Here is a 13,121-nt window from a genome sequence, read left to right as displayed (position 1 = left end):
GGCGGGGGCGGGGTGACTGATGCACCGGCACTTCCGCTTCCGGGCGCTCTCGTTGGTGTCGGGAAGAAGCGGCGCGCTCGCCGGCCCAGGGCCCAAAAGGCTCCACCTGCTGGCCAGGGGGTTCAGTGCTCTCTCCGTGGCCTTGAGAGCTGACCTCTGCTGTCTTTCTACAGAGCAAAACTCCGCGGCTCTGGTGGTGTAATGATGAGAGCACCGAGCCTATAACATAAAAGCCACTGGGTAGAGCCCACCAGGTCCCCCAGGGGTTGGCTTCAGTAAAGAGATTGGAAAGATGTTCGGACAGCCTTGGGGGCAGCTCTGCTCTGTACTGAAACAGGGTTACCCTGCTCTGACTTAGAATTGACCCGCCAGCAATTAATTTCAGTGTCGGTTACAAAGAAAAGCCTGGATTTTCTGAAATGAGTGTATGACCTTAAACGCAGATTTCAGTCTCAAAGATTTCCAATGCCCCACCGTTTACATTGTCACTGACATTCATTAGTGACGTTTTAAGCGCCATCAAAATCCCACTCAATCTTTGTGTTTGGGGTTGGCATGAGCCGGATAACATCAACACATTACTTTCTGCAACCTTGTATGTAGTCCGCATACCTAATGATAAGACACCCACAAAAAGATGATGGTTGTAAATGCGGTTGGACACAAGAAAAAGCTGGGGGCTTTGTTGTACCGCTTTATAGAGAACCACACAAATCGCACAGCTGCGATTTTGAATAGATGGAGTCAGACGCAGCACAGTTCCTACGTCTGATTTCAGTTACACGGGGACCAAGAACATCCAAAACCAACGTTTAGGTTAGTGATGTGGGCAAATAGCTTGTGCCACCCAGAGACCTTAAGAAAAGCAGGGAAAAAATCGTAAAAGGAAAAGCGAACACGCATTCTTCAGAAAATATATAAATGAGAGAGCTATTTTACATCTTGAAGCATTTACATTCTTGGCTAATGTAACGGAGGAAAAATGACAGTGAAATATGGAAACTGTAAAGGATAATTACATGTGGAGACAGAAACTAGAGAAAAGCTATAGAAACAATTCGACTCCATAAAGTTGAGGACCTAAATGAAATATTTTTCAAAGGAAATGTAGCATTAACATTGGCTTTAGCCAGGGATACATACGGCAGCCAATTAAAAAGGGGAGAAAAAGACAGGGGTGGGGAACAGGGCACTAACCCACCCAAGGAGAGGGTATTGTTTCTAGCTTCACAGGAGAGGTGAAAGTGGGGACCAAGAAAGAACTGTTCTTAGGTTAAACCCAGAACCTCCAACTTCTTAGCCACCAACTGTATTAACTATATGGGAGGGCCATGGAAAATACAATATTGTCCACATAGAATTCTTAGAACTAGAGTACCTTATAGAATAAGTGACATTAGCCAAGAAAAAGTACCCCAAACACTTAAATTCATGGTCATATCAATTGAAACCCATTATAGCAAACCCATGTGTTAAAAATTAAACTTTAATAATATTTTACTTCGTCTTCTCAAGCTGCCCTTTGAAATTTTCTGTTCAGTTATTTTACTTCATTTCTTTCACCTTCCATGGCTACTCTGTGAGTAAAAGCAAGTCTTAGAGTCTCTTCTAACATCTGCTTTGATCTTTTCTTTCTTTGTCTTTTTAAAGACCTTTTGATTTCTTCATACATGATGTTCTTGACGTCATCCCACTCTTCATCAGGTCTTCTGTCACTTGTGCTCAACACATCAAATCTTGGAATTTTCTTGAAATTCGGGTGAGATAGCCTCAAAGTCCACTTTGGCTCTCAAGGACTGGCTTTCATTTTCTTCATCTTCAACATGAACTCACATCTGAGCAATTGATGATCTGTTCTACATTCATTGGTATAAAAACTCATCTCCCACATTCCCCACATGGATCTCTAGCAAGATGGCTCAGTCTGCCACCGTCTCAGGGATCCCAGCTCAGATCTCTGCGTACAAGTTCCCTAATAAAGTTTGAACTGATCGATTTGGCTTTTTTTTTTTAATGCACCCAGTGCCTCTTGGAGCTAGTTGAGTGCAACATAACGTCCACTCCCCTGTGACACTACCTTCTGCAATACTTGTCTTCTGTGTTCGTTTCCTTCCCACCACTCCTGAAATTGCTTTGCCCAGAAAATGTCATTATCCTTCCAAACCTCCATCGGATGCACTGAAACACTCCTTCTGCCCCACTTGTATGACACGACACTTTCATTACACTATTTCTTCATCATGTTTTTGGAGTGATTGCAGTGTGTTCAGGGCTGTGATCAAAATGGAATCATTCCCTCTACGGAGGATCTAGCGGAAGAACATAGGCAAGGAGCCTTCTGCCATGGTTCTCTCAGTGTAAACGAAGTCTGAAAAGAACAGGTTCTTCAACCAGGATCTAAAGTCAAATCTATTAAAATTAACTTAATACCAAAGGCATTGCCATTGAGTCAATTGCATCTCATGTGTTAATACAGTAAAAGAGCATCCTAGGATTTTCTTTTCTTGGCCATCATCTTTTCAAAAGTAGATTGCAAGGCCTTGCTTTCATAGCACTACTGTCGGTTTGAATTACCAACCGTTCAGCAGTTAACAGTCAAGTGCAAACTGGGCCACCAGGAACCTATCTCACAGGTAAGTGCTATTAATCTATTGTGTAAATTATTGTGTAAACCTTCATGTCTCCTAATTAGCATGTAACAACAACAGAAAGAGAAAATAACTCAAACCATAAAACTGGATCATGCTAACCTTATAGGACAGAGTAGAACTGCCCGTGTGGGTTTTCAAGACTATAAATATTTATCAGAGTGGCAAGATTTCTCTTTCTGCCATGGAGTGGCTGGTGGTTTCAAACTCCTGAACTTGCAGTTAGCAGCCCAGCACGTGACTCATGACGCTTTAAGGGTCAACTATTTTCTTAAGTACATGCATAGCATATTAGAAATTGGTGTAACGCTAACCTTAATGAAGTATTTTACAGCATCAAATTTAGAACATTAAAAGAATAATCCCTTTAGTGTAAGTGGCATCTCATCAAGTGTAAATACCAGGAGGGAAAAATAATGTAAATCCAAAACACTAAACAATCACTAAGCTTACAGTACAGACCTATTTCACAGTCTGTCTGTTTGGATCCAGTTGACCACAAGAAAGCAAATCCTGTAAGAAAGTGAGTCGCGTGAGGCTTTTGGCTCCCAATGCAAATGACAGCTATGTTCACTCTATGTTATCATCTATTTAGTGCAACAGCATTAGGAAAAAGTTTGCGATATTGTGAAAATTACCAAAATGAGTCCATGCTGTTGGAAAAATGGGGCTGGTAAATTTCTATTTATTTATTTATTTACTTTTTTTTTTTTTGGTAGATTTATTTTTAGACGCAGTGTTGACAACAACATATTTTTAAAAGAATGCAATAGCTGCAAAGCAAGAGAAAACGACGCCTTTAGATTTTAACATAAAAATCAGAGTATATGGAAATTGAGGTATATACTGAAAAGACATGAGACACAAACCTCTCATGTACAAAACAACCTACTCTTCATATTTTGTGTCTCTCAAAGGAAGTTCTCACAAACCAGTTTGGATACAACACAAAGCATCCGTGGGACAGATGAAACCAACCAGGCTGACATTAAACAGACATGCTAGTGAGCTGAGGAGTTCTCAAGTGTCAAGCCATCCATTTCTTCAGCACCCCTTTCTATGTTTCATGTAGTTTTCAGATGTTCTGCTAGGCTCCTGGCTCGCTCCACCTCCCTGAGGAATTGATCTACCCTCAAGGCCAGAGTCAGCCTCTCCCTTGCTTGCTTCACTTTCAGCGTCTGTCTCCTAATATCAACATGCGTGACTAATCGTCCACTAAAGCTGGGTGAGAAACACAGATTCACCCCTGGGATGATCTCTACCACATTCGAAGAGCAGTCGGAGGTGGGTTTAGGGTGAGGACATGGACCGCCATCACAATCACAAACCAGAGACTTGTCTGGACCGTCTGGGACAATCACTTTTATTTTATGTGTGAAGATCAAAGTCTCTAACGGTTCTCCTGAACTGCTGCAGGCCTGAAGTCCTTCTAGCCGCCTGTAGGCACACACCTGCTGGGGCTTCTTCAACTTCTCTTCCCATTGACTGCGCCTGACCTCAGTGCCCGAATGAGAAGTGAGTCTGCTAACTGGCTTCTGGAATATACAGGTCGTCATCCTTAGAGGAATGTTAAAACTTGAAGCGGGTTTCCACTTGGCCTTGGTCTCAAGAGCACGGTTCCTCTTTGAAAGGTGAGGTATCATGCTTCTCTTGAGCTTCCCCTTTAAAAACGAAACAAATGTCAGAGTGCAACCACGTGTGCAATAAAGGCTCCCATTTCCCTGTCGCCCGGGAGAAATGCCTCTCCAATTGTACCATGAGCGCAATCATCCCGGCAGTGGGTTAAGACTGCGGGCCCCTGTACCAGAGGTTGCCATAACATACTTTAGGGTGGGGCCTGAGAATCTGCATTTCTAAGAAGTGGTAGGTGGTGCTGATGCTGCTAGTCCTTGCACTGCATGTTGCAACCCGGCTCCTGGGACATCATCAACCAGATGTGAGTCAATGGCAGAAAACCAAAGTTGCTAAACCCAAACTCCAAACCAGTTGCCATCAAGTTGATTGTGGCTCATGGCAACTCCATGCATGTCAGAGTAGAAACGGGGTGAATACCCCCTTACAGAAGGGTCTCAGGGAGGAGATGAGCTAGGCAGGGGTACGATGTAGCAACGATGAAAAGTACAACTTGCTTCTAGTTCCTAAATGCTCCCCCCTTACCCCCCACCTACTATCATGATCCCAATTCTACCTTACAAGTCTGGCTAGACCAGAGGATGGACACTATTACAAATAGGGAAACACAGGGAACCTAGGGAAAATGATCCCTGCAGGACCAGTGGTGTGAGTGGCAATACTGGGAGGGTACAGGGAGGGTGGGTTCGAAAGGGAAAACCAATTACAAGGATCTGCATGTGACCTCCTCCCTTGGGGATGGACAACAGAAAAGTGGGTGAAGGAAGATGTCAGACAGGGAAAGATATGACAAAATAATAATTTATAAATTATCAAGGGGTCATGAGGGAGGGGGAGAGAGTGGGAGGGAGGGGAAAAATAAGGACCTTATTCCAGGGGCTTAAGTGGAGAGCAAATGTTTTGAGAATGATGAGGGGAATGGATGTACAGATGTACTTTACACAATTGATGTATGTATGGACTGTGATAACAGTTGTATGAGCCCCTAATTAAAAAAAAGAAAGAAATGGGGTGAATAGTTTCCACTGTGATATTTGATAGTAGAGTGCCGGGCCTTTCTTCTGAGAAGCCTCTGGTTGAATTAAAATTGCTCACCATGTTGTCCCAGTCAAAGGTGTTAACCATTTGAACCACTCTGAAGGACTCCAATGATCCAGCCAACTCTAGAGTACTTCTCCTCTATCATCTTCCTTTAAGAATGCTGCTTTCTGTCCCAAACTGTCTCTGGCAACACTGTACATGGTGGAACTCCTTAACCCACCCATCCACCACTGATGTTCCTGCGATGCTGGAACCTATGTCACCAGTATTTCAAATACCACGAGGGTCGCCAATGGGGTCTAGGTTTGAGCAGAGCTTCCAGACTAAGATTGGCAAAAAAGAACCTGGTGCTTAATTCGGAAGAAGAAGAAGAAAAAAAAAAAAGGTCAATGGGAATCTTATAGCAGCAAAACATTGTCTGATACAGTGATGGATGATGAGCCCCCAAGTTGGAAAGGCACTCAAGGGTGGGAAACAGTTACCTTCTCAAAGTATAATGGACCTTACTAATGGAACAAAGCTTCCTTCTTCATTTTCCAGCCATGTGAGTTTGAGATCCTCCAGCTAGCATAGCATCTTACCCATGGACTTGACTTGGATGGGGATGGCCCACTTTCTTGATATAAAATTATTTTTTATATGTACATGTGTCACTGTTTTGCTTCTCTAGAAAATGCAGCCTAACAACAAGATTTCCTACAACAAGGAAATCTCATCCATTTTCCTGGTTCAAATATGATCAACAATTTAAAATTTTACAAAGAATCAGCAGAGCTTTGACTTCAACCCCCAGACCCAAATGTCTACTTGCTCACTTATCACAACAGTAATCATGTGGGACCTCAATCCACAGTGACCAGGTCCCAAACCGAAATAACCATCACCCCAAATAACTTGTTTCCCAGATGCATTGGTGAAGCTGGAATGTCATTATGGACTCACTATTCAATCTTGATAGCTTATATTGCCCCTCTCCTGTCCTAAAGTAGGGGGCTACCCAACCCACTCACTTTCCTAAATGTATCCATCCACAGATTCATCACTATTTTATTAATTCCTCATCACTTTTCAGGGCTCACACAAAATTTCATTTTCACAGAGTGACCTTCCCTGATCCAGCAGCCTAAGTGACAAAACTCTTTTCTCTGTTTTGATATTTTATTTCCCTTTTTCCTGAAATATGTATTATCTATTTATTTCACATTACTCTTTCTCACTACATTGGATTCTCCATGCAGACAAGAATATGGGTTTTTTAAATGTTTTATTTAACTGCTCACCTACGGTTTTGTACATAGAAAGGGCTCAGACATGTTTATTGGAGATTATTCCACTTAAAAATTTGACCTCCTAAAATATGTCAATTCAGTTCAACTTTATTATGCAATGATACAATGTTTGAGTGGCACACTCCTATCAATTCCTGGCTAAGTCTCCAAATCCTTTCTGCCCATGATCTGATTGCAAGACTAATCACAGTAATCAACCAGTGTGCTACTGAGTTCACTCTCACTCAGGACAACCCCATGTCTGTCAGAGCAGAACTGCTTCCGAAGAGTTTTCAAAGGGTGATTTGTTTGGGAAGGAGATGGCGCTGGGGAGGACACATTCTCCAACCTCTCAAGTACTAGCTAAGCTCTTACCCAGCTACACTATTCTGCGATAATAAGCACAAACACCTAGGAAATAAGCTTTTCTAAAATATCCTCAAATTTGAAGAACACCTGACTTCTAAGATTTTACAGAAGGGCAAATAGACAACACACACTGTCAATTCTTACCAATAATCATGAAGCTGGTACCGGGCCTGACACGGTTTTATTCTGGTACACGTTGTGATGCATTAGTATGCGTTGGCGACCACTCAACAGCAATGAATAACGAAAGAGCACTCTGTGAATTTCATACTCACCAGAAAGTGCTGGCTTGGAAAAGCAGCTGCTGCAGGTTCAGCCATGGTCTCAGAGCTCTTCTGCTTATCACACGCCTGAGATGTGGAACGCATGTCTCTGCCTGGAAAATGCAGTGACCTGGGCATCAGACTCCGCTTTTTAATAAAGCGAGAGAGTAGGGAATCCAATCAGCCCATAATGCAGAGACATCCTGTCACCTATCCTTGGGATTGGAGCAATGCTAGACTCTTGTAAAAAAAACACAGAAGTATAGGTTGTTGACACTGTCACATAGTGCTGATTGAACATTGTGGGTCATTTGTGTGCTTGTTTGAGAGGGTAGTATTTCTATTTCCATCGACATTTAGAATACTTTTTTTGCCCCACTATTTTATGTCTTTCAATGTAGTCTAGAGAAATAGAAGTTTCTTTTTCTTTCAGAAGTTTCTATGTACATAAATTTTCCAGACACTATTTTAATAAGGTAAAATTAGAAACTTCTTAAATTTCATCAGCAAGTAAATGTTAAAGTTTTCTTGTCTCTTCTATGTACTATATTAAAAATGAATATTCTAAACAAAAAAAGAATCCTTTATGCATTCACATTTTATGTAATTACCAGTAAACATGAGCTTATTTAATCTACTTTACAGTTTTGTCTACATTTTTTGACTTCACTAATCAAAGGCTGTCTTTTTATGTCACTTTGCTTGATATCTTTTGTTGAAGATTTTTCATTATCTAAATATTCCCTCTGTAAAACGGTTCGTTTTAAAATGATTTAAAAAACGGTTCATTTTAGAATCATATACAAACTTTGTATAGTTCCACTAGTGATTCAATTACATAACCATGACTTATTATAGTCTAGTAGATACTTTTGTCCCCCCCTAAAGACTAATAGCTTAGAACTTGTAGCTGTTTTTCCCCATTTCTCTCTATTGTAACAGTGCAGGTATTTTCATCTCCGTGAGCTATATTTCAGTGTTGCATCAGGCAACAATATTCACTTATATTTATCATATTTCTATCAACCTGACTGGGGCTCTTCCCTCCTTTCTACATTTTCAGGTTTCAACTGAGATCATTTTCCATTAAACTGAAGAACTCCCTATAGTATTTTTTTTCCCCCTAAGTCTCCTAAAAATGATGCTTTGCTTGGTTTTTCTGCAGACATCCTTATGTCTCCTTTATGTCAGCCTTACTCTTGGGCATAACACTAAGTGTTATGTGTTTTTTTTAAATGGCTTCATTAGTTGCTGCTGTATTTTATTTATGATCAGGTGCTGGCTGCCAGATGTTTTCCTGCTTCTTTGAACTTGGTGCTGCGGCAGTTAGAAGTGGGCCTGATTGGAAGGTCAGAGCTTCAGAACCACCAGCTGACTTGGAGAAAGATGAGGATTTGCATCCCCCTAAAGATTTAGTCTCAGAAACAGACAGGGGCAGTTCTACCCTGTTCTGGAGGATCACCGAGTCAAAAATGATCCAATGGCAATGAGTCTTTTGGCTTTTTGACCCGTAGACTCTCTTGACTTTCTCCCTCAGCTTCCAGATGGTGATGTACCTTTTGTGAAATTACTTTGCAAAGGATACACGGAGTCTGGTCCCCCAGACTCCCCACCCCCCCCCTCATTTAAAGGCTATCTCTTGGTCATTTGGAACATTTGCAGTTAGGTGCCATCCAATGGGCTCTAGCTTAGACCCGCCCTAGGCACCACCAAATGCAACATTACCAGGTCCAGAGTCATCTCCACACTGGCCCGGTTTCCGGCCCTTGTTGCAGCTGCCTGTAAACCTACCACTTGCTGCAAACCCTCCACTTGACCGAGCACGCTGTCCTTTCTAGAAACTAGCCTCTCCCAATAACACATCCAACGTTCTGGAGCAAAAGTCTCACCGTCCATACTTCTGAGGTGCATTCTGGCTGGACTTGCTCCAAGACGGATTCTTCTGACAGTCCCGGGGCTTTCAATGTTCTTCGACAATACCACCCTCCAAACGCGTTGAATCCTCTCTGCTCTTCCTTACTCGCGGCCCAGCTTTCCCGTGCATATAAGGTGACTGAAAGGACCACATCTTGGGTCACGTGTACTTTAATCAAAGTTATATCTTTGCTCTTCACACTTCACCTGTTAACAGCTTTATCGGCACTTCGTATGTACTTACCATACAATTCAGTCATTCCATCTTATCAAGTTGAGTTATTCAATCTTTATCACTACCAATTTTAAAACATCTTTATACTCAGCTATTCTTTTTTTTTCAATTTTGGCAAAAATAGACACAACAAAACATTCTCCAATTCAACAACTTCTACATGTATCATTCAGTGCTACTGATTATGCTTTTCATGTTGTACAACCATTACTGATATCTCTCTCCAAACTGTTCCACCACCATTAACATGAACTCCTGTGATAGTTAGGTATTTTGTGCCGACATGGCACTTGTAAGAAGATATGGGAAGCAAAAACACCTCCCCCTTCATCTGTAACACTTTAAAGAGATCTTGTGAAGGGCCATGGTGGTGGAGTGGGTTGACATGTTGGGCTGTTAACTGTGATGTCAGCAGTTCAAAATCACCAGCCACTCAGGGGAAGAAAGATGAGACCCTCTACTCATGGAACAATGTACAATCTCAGAACCCCAATGTACAGTCTATCCTTCTCTGTAGACTTGCTGAGTCAAAATTGTGAGTTGATTCTTGGGGGTGGGTTCAGTTCCAGGCTTAAAGAGTTGAGATAGCAAATGTTTTGTAATGCCTATTTTATTACAATTATTGAAAGAGATAATATTAGAGAGCACCTTCATCATTAATGAACAGAAACATTTTCCTTTGATGCCCAAAATATTAGATATTAAGAAAAAATAAAACTTGGGTCATATTAAGAAACATTAAGAAATAGTAATTAGAGGGTCGAGTGGGCAACCATATATCATCATAAAACATTTTTATTAGCTTTTGCCAGTGAGGTACATCAAGCCAAAATAGACGACGGCTTCTTGACAAATGATAAAGAATGCTGAAAACTCACTGGATAAGTGAAAAGAATAAAAAAAATTGAATACGCATTCCAAAACAGCAAGTGGAATGTTCAACAGTAGTATAAAAATGAAAAGCTTAATCTCTTTACAATCAGGAAAATGCTAATTAAATTCAGGATAAGATACCATTACACCCAGACCAGTTTAGTTGAAGGAAATATAAGGCTGGAAGAAGCAGTTGTCTGATGACAGATAAAATAACGTAGGAGCCAATGAATTTCTGGAAAAGCTGTGGACCCCTCGAGAGTTCTGAACCCCGTGCCCTGCACTCACAAGTAAGGAACTCGGGCGACTCAATTCCGCTGATGCCTGAGAGCATCATTTAAGCTGCTTTTCAAACTTTTCCACCTTAGAGGTAACACTATATTTTGGGGATGACATTTTGAATGTGACAGTAAAACCAGTTGAAGCCGGAACCTGTGGAAGGCAGAGACATACTTTTCACTAACAGAGAGAGAGCGCAATAGGAATGTTAAGACTGCTTCCTGTTCCGAGTAGGAAAACTTGCACTGGAAAAACTACCTACCGTCGAATGGATCCCAACTCCTGTGACCCTAGGGTAGAACGGGCCCTGTGGGTGTTTGAGGTTGTAAACCTTTACAGGAGCAGTAAGCCTGGTGGGTTCACGCTGCTGGCCTTGCATTTGGGAGCCTAACCTGCAGCCCGTTGCGCCACAGACTTCCAAGACCCAGGAAAATGAGGCCGTCCTGGGAAGCTCCTGCCCTCACACGTTTCATTGTATGTACATATCGTATCTATTTATTACCAGCAATAGATACAACACATATTATGTGCAATACAAACCCGAGAAAGATTTCAGTGAGACGGCTCTTTTGTCTGTGCAAGCCTCTGGGAGGCTGGAGGTAGGGATAGTTATAGTTTGTGGAACCATTCACCGATGAACTCATTTCCCCGGTCAACACGCCAGTTCTCTCCCACACACACTTCCAAGATTCACCTAATGAGTTTCAACCTCCAGCTAACACTAATCAAGCTCCACACTGCTGATCTTTCTCTGTAGATGGATAAAAACACTACAAATGATTCCCTTAACTTCTGATCTTCCGGTTCCTGCTGAACACCATAAGGCCTTCTTTTCCTTACACACACGCCCTGCTTAGCACCGGTTGGCCGGATGGCTCAGCGTCAGGAAGCAGATGCTTGCAAAGCGAAAGCTGTGTCGAAGAGCCCCTGAGTGGCACCAACGCTTAAGCGCCCAGCTGCTAAAAGGCTGGCTGTTGAAATTCACCCAGGAGCCCCTCTGGAAAACAATGCTGGCCAGCCTGCTTCTGAAAGATCACAGCCATGAACATCCTAGAACCATATGTACGGAGCTACATGGACACACCATGAGTCAGACTCAACTTTATAGCAAATGATTGGCTGGAGGGTTTAAAAGCTATGCCTGCAACTGGGGGGAATAGAGAAAGTCGGGGGGGGGGGTTCGTCCTGCACTCTGATAGCTAGGTGACAGGCACTGCGTGAGCTTGCTTAGTCAGAGGCTCTCCCCCTTAGGATCCTGGAACATGAGAGGTGAAACACAAGTGGTTGGATTATCTGGACAACAGCGATTGATCCCAGTAGTGTAGATGGGAGTAACCAAAGTCTGCGAACGACCAGGGGCAACATCACTAGAGGTGGAAACCTGGACACGCACTCACCCCAGAGGGTCTTCGCAGACCTGCCCTCCCTTTGCCTCCCTCGTTTCTCATGGGAGAACATCCAGGGTGGACTAATTCCGTGTTACTTACTGTCTGATAACACCTGGCAGAATCATGCAAGGTGGAGACTTGGAAACCCAGAGGTCTTCTCGGTCCTCCCTTGGCTTCCCTCCCTTCCTGTAGGAGAGCGGCAGATGGGGTCTACTTCAGGGCTACTATCTGATCCCAGAACCTATCTTCCAATGGTCAACTTCCTTGTAAGAGCTGCTGCAAAGTTAGGCAAATACCCTCTAATTAGGTCAAACAGATTCAGTTGTGGTTGCAGACAACAGCCCGAGAAAATGGAAGAATCTGGGTTTCATCATTTGGCATCACCAGAATTTGATTTGGCGTTAGACTCGGGGAATTTAGTTTTCTTCTCTCCATTCATTGAAATCTGCAGGAGAGCAGGTCTGTGCCCGCTGGATGCACAGAGGCCGCAGCAGGCAGGAAGCCCCGCTGTGGTGGCAGGGCTACCGCAGGCAAGCGTCCACAGCACAGGGGACGCAGTGCTGACGGCTGGAGGGGCAGGGGAGGCAAAGACTGGCTGCTGGGCCCCACTGGGCCCTCCAGTCCCCCCACTGCAGCCCTCTCTCCCCCTTGCCCAGCCCCGTTCACCCCGTTAAATGGATGACCAAAGACCTTTCTTAAGCCGGAAGCAAAACCAAAACTTTTTGTTGGCTTTTTCCTTTGTCGCCTCCCGTACACCCCGCTCCCCTCAACCCCCACCCCCACCCCGGCCCCAGGCTGGATGTCCTCCCTCCACTTGTTATTGTTTTAAACCAAAGTTTACAGTGTTTGTTGGTGGCCAAGACCCTCTCCTCCGTCCCTCCTGATCGCCTTCCCCCTTCACCTTGAGGACTCTGGGACTCAGCAAGAGCTGGGGGCCCTGCTCCCCTCCCCTCTGCTATTGCCCAGCCCAGTGGGGAGGCTGTGGGCAGCCCCCTCATGCTCCCCTGTCCCCGCAGGATGCACATGCCCTTGGGCAGTGGGCACCTGCACCCTAGTCCCTACCCTAGGCTGCTCCTAGGGTGCCTTCCAGACCCCTCTCTAGGACCAAGTCCCCCATCACGCTGGAAGTGTGGATTCCAGCAACGGAGCTGGAAGCAGAGACCCTCCACAGACTCCCTATGGGGGACCCCAACTTAAGGGCAAAGACTGGG

General features: G+C 43.7%; 1 protein-coding gene across 1 annotated transcript; it reads right to left on the bottom strand.

The window, feature by feature from the left end:
• Nucleotides 1–3,547: 3,547 nt before the first annotated feature.
• Nucleotides 3,548–4,942, bottom strand: LOC142444662 (methyl-CpG-binding domain protein 3-like 1). The gene has a single exon (XM_075545767.1). The coding sequence runs from the start codon at nucleotides 4,289–4,291 to the stop codon at nucleotides 3,713–3,715; it is 579 nt and encodes a 192-aa protein (XP_075401882.1). The 5' UTR covers nucleotides 4,292–4,942; the 3' UTR covers nucleotides 3,548–3,712.
• Between the last annotated feature and the right edge of the window lie 8,179 nt (nucleotides 4,943–13,121).

Source organism: Tenrec ecaudatus, chromosome 1 (genome assembly GCF_050624435.1).
Source record: "Tenrec ecaudatus isolate mTenEca1 chromosome 1, mTenEca1.hap1, whole genome shotgun sequence".
NCBI lineage: Eukaryota > Metazoa > Chordata > Mammalia > Afrosoricida > Tenrecidae > Tenrec > Tenrec ecaudatus.
This window is presented reverse-complemented; position numbering and strand designations above follow the sequence as displayed.

What these genes read in the sequence shown, in the direction of transcription:
- LOC142444662 (XM_075545767.1), bottom strand. Translation starts at nt 4,291, where the DNA reads ATGATACCTCACCTTTCAAAGAGGAACCGTGCTCTTGAGACCAAGGCC.